Raw genomic sequence first — 7,004 nt, forward strand, 5'->3', positions numbered from 1 at the left:
TGCCTCGCCCGGGAAGAGCGCAATGATGGTGCCAGCTTGGGCCAGTGAAGCAACGTCCTCCACAACTAGACTGAAGAACAAAAAGGATAGCAACTTGTCTGTACCCCTTCCCCCAATTCCCCAGCGCTGTTCCCCTCCCCCAATTCCCCAATAAAAAAAATCTTTAAAAAAAGAATATTGGTTAACAGATGTTTGAATCAATAAATGTTTCATGTATTCTGCATTTATGAGTTGTAGGGAGAGTCTGAGCAGGCAGGTCAGCCATTCTTCCTTTTGGCAAGCAAGCCTGCCTGCTACATGACCCTCCAAGGGGCGCCTGCAGGAGCCCCTTACTTACTGCATTATTCCTTCATTCTTCTTGCCTGGAGCGGTGGAGGTGAGACTGCAGTGCCCTTGCCTGGAACCCATATGCTTCACAAACCTGGCTGTTTCTTTGTCCCACAGAAACAGTCAGCTAATCTGCAGAGCTGAGTCTACCTTACAGGCCATCAAGTTACCACATCCACACATCCTTTTCTACAGACACAGGCCAGAATACCTCGTATGCCAGATATGCTCCTTGAAGGAGCATCAGGGAAGCTGAAACCCTAACGCCCTGCACTCTGTCTCAGTCATCCTGACACTCACTATGGGGCCCATCAAAAATAATGACCTTAAGATGCTCTCTCCTCAATCTGATAACCAGGCCTGCCCTGGTCCAGTCCAACACCCTTCACCTCCTGGATAGCTCCAGCCCAGCTCCCTTTCCAGGTCTCCAGACCTCTATGTCCACATACTCATATGATGTTTCCACATTGTGACATCTTAGATCCACCTTATGATTGACATAGATCACATGTCCAAAATCCAACTCATGATCTCCCTGAAACCTGTTTCCTGTGCTCTCCCATATACTTTCTGATGTTCAGGCAAAAACAAAGTAAAATAGATTTTTAAAAAACTTAGGATGGTGGCTCACTTCCTACTTTTGCTCACAGATATGTATGATGCATAAGGAAATCCTTTATGCTCCATTGAAATCAATCCAGAATGTCACCGCCACCGCCCTGATCCAACTCCCCTTCCCCCCCAATCCCCTCCACCACCTGAGCTCTATTGCTGTGACCTCACAGGCCTCCATTCCCAGTCTTGTTTTCACCCACTTTAAACTTAGCTCTGGGCATGCCCCTCCTCACTCAGAAGCTCAGGTCGCCACTCCAGGTGACACGCCTGGCCGTGTCCCTTGGGCACACTGACCCCAGGTCTCCCCAGTGCTGCCGACTCACCAGCACCTGCAGCCTGTACACAGATCGCCCATGAGGGAACCCCCCCCTACCTCATCACACGGCGGACACGGGGGCCTGACTGCAGGGAACCAAGCGGTGCCCCTCCACCCAAGCTTCGCTCTCGTAGGTGGGAGCCGGGCGGGGTGAGGCCTGGGGGCCGCAGCACCCACCTGAATCCGGCTCATCGGTGTGCCCCCGCCACCGACCTATGGGAAAAGCGAAACCGGAGCGGGGCGACGGTGGGGGAATAGGGCGCCACCGTTACCGACGGGCTCAGTCGCGCCTCACAGCCGCCTCCGTGAAGCGGGGACCACGCCTCTCGCACTTTCCATTCACCTCAGTACTGACGACACTCAGAAGCTGCGAACAGAACCCAGAGCAACCAAATAGCCCGGCGTAACAAAAAGGCCGCTGAAGCCCCGCCCCTCGCGTTCAGAACGCACGGAGACGTCTCTCCGCTGAGCCCTCATTGGTCCGTCGCCGTCGCGCCGCACTGCCTTCTGGGTAACGTAGTTTCCACGCCGTTATCCGCTCCGTTTCAGAACGCAGGTAGCTTCTGATTGTGGATACAGGCTAAGCGCCATGAGAGGCGCTGGGAAATGGAGTTCCTGTGTCCAAACGGGTCGGGCCTTCGCTGGCCCTTAAAGGGGTTACACCCAGATTTCCTTGGAGTTCAGTGCAGGACACGTCACAGAAATGTTTAGAGACTTACTGTTTCAGACTCCGGGAATCGCAGCCAATTTCCAAAGGCTGCACATAGAAAGGGACACACACCACACCGTAATGCTACTCGGCGTCCCCTCATCGCTGTCAGCTATCTTGTTGGTCAAAGACGCTTTGGAGTCGTTTTTTTATGAGGTTCGGTCGGGACAGTAAGAAAAGCTCCCAGATAGNTTGATCAGGGTGTGTTCCATCCTGCTCACCTAGGGACAAAATGTCTTTCAAGGGGGAGCTACATGTATCACAGGGCTGGGCCTTGTGGGTGGACGGATCTGGCTTTGGAGTCCTGACCTGTGACTCTCCCACAGAAACACTTTCCTCAGAAGGGGCCTCCTCGTCCTGGGCTCCATGCCAACAGCCTGTAAGCAGAGAAATGCCAGTGAAGTGCACGTTGACTATGGTGGGAGGGGGCAGCCCCATGACAAATGAGTGTCAGACACACCACAAGTAAGCCCATGGGACTGACAGGAAAGGCAGCTAGAGCCAGGGAGAGGAAGGCCTGCTGTGTAGAGCTGGATTGGAGAGCCCTGATGATGAGGAAGGACCCAAGGAAGGGATACAGCGCAGGGAGCAGAGGTAGGTCTCCATGTCACTCCTCTGCAAATGACTTTCAACAAGGTGTGGCTGCTGGTGACTGGTGAGCACTGTGTAGCAGGTGGTATCCAGACCCAGGAATGTCTGATTGCGATGCAATAGCTGGTGTTCAAGGGCTATTTAAGGATATGTGCAGACATCACTACACCTTAAGTGTAGGTCAAATGTCCAGGGCACTGCAAAAAGAGCAGTAGAGCGAATAGATGAAAGGTGAAGGCCACAAAAGTGGAGACAGCCAGGGACCAGATTAGAAATGACAATGGAAAAGGAAAGGTAGAAGCCGCTGAATGGCTCAGTTGGTTAAGGGCACGAGCTCTGAGCAACAGGGTCAAGGATTCGATTCCCACATGGGCCAGTGAGCTGCGCCTGAGCTGAGCTGCACCTGAGCTGAGCTGCCGCTGAGCTGCCAACAGGTGGTATGATGGCTCAGCTGATAAGAGCCTGTGCTTTTAGCAACAAGGTTTCCGGTTCGACTCCCACATGGGATGGTGGGCTATGCCCACCTGCAACTAAAATTGAACATGGCACCTTGAGCTGAACAGCTGCGAGCTGCCGACAGGTGACTAGATGGCGACTGGACTTGGAGTTGAGCTAGCTGCGCCCTCCACAACTAAGATTGAAGGACAACAACTTGGCTGTTCCCTTCCCCAATTCCCCAAAAATCATCTAAAAAAAAAAAAGAAAAGAAGGTAGAAATGAGGCATGACAAGTGTCCCTGGCATCAAGCAATGATGGGCACAGGCCGGGTTCCCACTATGATTTGAACCCAGCTCTGACCACACACCCTTTCCTAGCTCTGAAGCACAAGGGCCATTTCCTGTTGCCATTGGAGTGATGTGTACACTGTCAGGCAGCCAGGTCCCTCTCCCTCAGGGTGAGCACCTACTTGGGACCCGGAACAGACCAACCAAATGTGACACAGGGAAAGGGAGTGGACAGCATGTCCCCAGAGCAAGCCAACACATGACACCCCACATTCTAAAATCACAAATACTTCCCAGAAGGGTCTTGCAGAAACAGTGGTATCTACAACTAGTGACAACATTGGTGCCTAAAATTTGTGACACAGTAAGACTTCAGGAAATGTCAGCAAGAGGAAGGCGGAAGGCCTGGGGCACTGAGGTTCTAGCATCTAGGCTGAATGACCCAAGCAGGGACAGGCAGGTCTGAGGGCAGGTATCAGACAAGATTCAAGATTTCTGACTCCTGAGCCATCTTGCAGGTACTCAGAGCAGCAGGGACAGGCTGCTTGGGGGCAGTGAGTACAGTGCACACAGCCTGGCCCTGGCACCAACACACAGGTCAGGAAAGGAAGTAGGGCCCATCAGAGTCCCGTTGTGGGAAGAACAGAGCTGCCCCTGAAAAGGGGGAAAACAGAGCCTAGACCAGGACCCTGGGGTAGGTGTGATGGCCTTACCTAGTGATGACAAAAGTGCAAAGTTCTCCAGCATCACATGGTGGTACAGCCATCTCTGAGCCTCCTCAAGGAACTCCCACTCCTCTGGGAGAAATGTATGACCACGTCTGTAAAAACCACATGCCCCTGCCAAAATGGGGACAAGTCAATCAATGTGCAGCTTCTCTCTCCTTCAGGATCTGCAGTCTTCCCTGACACATAAACACCTTCATCCCCTCATCCTCCACCCTAACTTCCAAATGAGGAAGAGATACCAGGTGCTGGTGGCACCAGTGCCTGCTCTCTCCTTGTCTCCACTGATCACTGTGTCCAGGACACAGTAGAAACAAGTGGGGGAGGGCACAGATAAGCATCATCTAAACTCTGGGGCTGGAATCGGGGCTCTACTCCTCTTTTATCACTAAATCATCTTTAGATCCCCCAGATATTGCCTCCCAGACAACAAAACTTGAACTCATCTTTCTCCCTTGTGTCCAGTGGTGTCAGGGCCTAGGGGTAAACACCGCAGATCATTCCTGAACTCAACCTTTCTACATATCTTGTGGTCCCTCCACTTTCACAACTCAGTTACTGATACTCACCCGCCTGCCTATCTATAGGCATTTCCGTGGCCTCCATGCCACTGGTGCACATGGAATCCAGGCAGGCAGTATTTTGTAAATGGAATTACAGTCCTGTTTTGCCCCATCCTGTCGCAGAATGCCCAAGATCTATAGTGCCAGAGAGCATGAGGGTCCCTTTATAGTTCTCCCCATCTGGCCCTGCCACCTGTGTCACACTTGCCCTCCCAAAGCTAAGGTGCAGACCCCACAGACTCTTGGCCCACCACTGTCTTCACTGCACATGCTGTCTCACAAGCAGTCGTGAACAGCCTCTCTTTACCTGACCCTCATTCAAAACCCAGCTACACCAAGCCCTCTGCCCCTTCTCCAGGCCTAGCAATTCTCCTAGCTCTCCTTTTTCACCTAAACTTATCTACCAGCCTGAATGAAACAAGAAAGGCTTCACCAAGAGTGACCACCAAACACTGGTGAGTCCAAGCAGGGGCAGAGAGCCCACCCCTGCCCTGCCCTGCTCAGTTCGTCTGACCTCAGTGCCACTCTGACCAGCTGTGTGCCTATGCGTAACACTGACCCTCCCTGAGCCTCAATTCCTTTACTGTAAAATGGGGATAAGTGTTAAACATAAAGAGCACACATTACCTGTCAGCTATAACGACTATCCATGGGATTAACAATTTTTTATGTTTTCAGTGTAAATAAAAGGATAGGGTTTTGAAAATAGGGTTTGCATTCTGCTTTTATGGTTTTCAGAGGATACAACATATAACATTCTATTGTTAGCAAATACTACATGTAAATTAACGTTTCAGTCAATTTTTATAAAGTGTTGCCACGTTTAATTTATTAAATGTGTCCATTTCTAATTGCCTATCTGTGTGTACATATTTAAAAGAATANGAGTAGCATGGAGGTTGCCAGGGGCTGGAGGAAGAGAGGAATTGATGTTGTTTAATGGACACAGTTCACTTATGCAAGATGAAGAAAGTGCTGGATATTCACTGCACAGAATGTGAATGTACTTAACAATACTGAACTGTACACTAAAATACTTAAGATGGCAAATTTTATGTATGTGTATTTTAACACAATAAAAAGAAAAACAAAATCCATAATACATAATAGAACTTTATAGTGTATAGTGCCAATCAGCAGACTTTGGCTGAAGTCTTTTCCCAATCAGAGCAGACTTTGGCTGAAGTCTTTTCCCTATCTGCTGCACTTGTAAGTTCTTTCTCTGGTGTGAACTTTTTGGAGCCAAATGAATGGGAGTATTGGCTAAAGACTCTCCAACATTCACTGCACTCAGAAAGCATTTTTCCAGTGCAACCTCAACAATGTTTACTGAGGTCAGAGTTCTATGTAAAGACATTCCCATATCTGCTGTTCTCATAAGGCCTCATAATAGTGTGAACTCATTGGTGTGTAATGAGTCTGCAGTTGTACCACAAAAACTTCCCACATTAGCTGCGCTCATAAGGTCTCTCTGTGGTGTGATTTGTCCAACATCTAATGAGAGTGAAGCAGCAACTAAACAATTTCCTATATCGCTGCCCTTATAGGGCCTTTCTCCAGTGTGAATTTTCTGGTGTCTAATGAGGGTGAAGCGGTGCCTAAAGTACTTCCCACACTCACTGCACTCATAAGGCCTTTCTCTGGTGTGAACTCTCTGATGAATAATGATTGTGGAGTCATCCAGAAAGGATCTTCCACATCCACTGCACTCATAAGCCCTTTCTCCACTGTAGAACTTCTGGTGCTTGACAAGTTTATGTTTGCGGCTGAAGGCTTTCTCACACTCGCTGCATACGTAAGGCCTTTCTCCAGTGTGTATTTTCTGGTGCCCAATAACTTTGTCTTTGTGGCTGAAAGCCTTCTCACATTCTTTGCACTTGTAAGGCTTCTCGCCACTGTGGATTTTCTGGTGCTCGATAAGTTTATGTTTGTGGCTGAAGGCTTTCCCACATTCACTGCACATGTGAAGTCTCTGTCCAGTGTGAACTCTCTGATGTGGAATGGTTCCTAAAGAATTTCTCACACTCACTGCAACCATAAGATCTTTCTCCAGAGTGGACTTTCTGTGAGCAATGAGTTAGGACAGTCTAAGGAAGGTCTTCCCACACTGGCTGCACTCAAAAGGCCTCGGCCTGATATAAATTCTCTGGTGGTCACTGAGGCCCGATATCTGTATAAAGAATACACCACAGTGCAGAAAGCCTGGCTTCACTGTGGACTTTCTGGTGCGGGTCAAGTAGGAGTTTCTAAGGAAGGCCTCCCCACATTCCCTACACTCATAAAGCTTTTCTCCAGTGTGGACATTCTCATGGTCTACAAGTTTATATTTATGGCTGAAGGCTTTCTCACGAGTGCACTTGTAACCGTTTTGTGCATTTTGAAGGGCCTCTCCACCTGTGGTGTCCCCATGTGGCTGCCCCACATTGTGAGGAG

At 49.6% G+C, this 7,004-nt stretch overlaps 1 protein-coding gene and 1 pseudogene across 1 annotated transcript in view; both read right to left on the reverse strand.

Moving 5' to 3' along the window:
• LOC109376659 (zinc finger protein 547-like) overlaps positions 1–4,629 on the reverse strand; it is a 28,041-nt pseudogene extending 23,412 nt beyond the window's left edge.
• Positions 4,630–5,445: 816 nt separating this feature from the next.
• ZNF304 (zinc finger protein 304) overlaps positions 5,446–7,004 on the reverse strand; it is a 17,639-nt gene continuing 16,080 nt past the window's right edge. Inside the window, 2 exon segments of the mRNA XM_019632741.1 lie at positions 5,446–6,559; positions 6,632–6,697. Coding sequence (XP_019488286.1) covers positions 5,956–6,559; positions 6,632–6,697 — 670 coding nt within the window. The 3' untranslated portion in view covers positions 5,446–5,955.

Source organism: Hipposideros armiger, unplaced genomic scaffold (assembly GCF_001890085.2).
Source record: "Hipposideros armiger isolate ML-2016 unplaced genomic scaffold, ASM189008v1 scaffold_1168, whole genome shotgun sequence".
Classification (NCBI taxonomy): domain Eukaryota; kingdom Metazoa; phylum Chordata; class Mammalia; order Chiroptera; family Hipposideridae; genus Hipposideros; species Hipposideros armiger.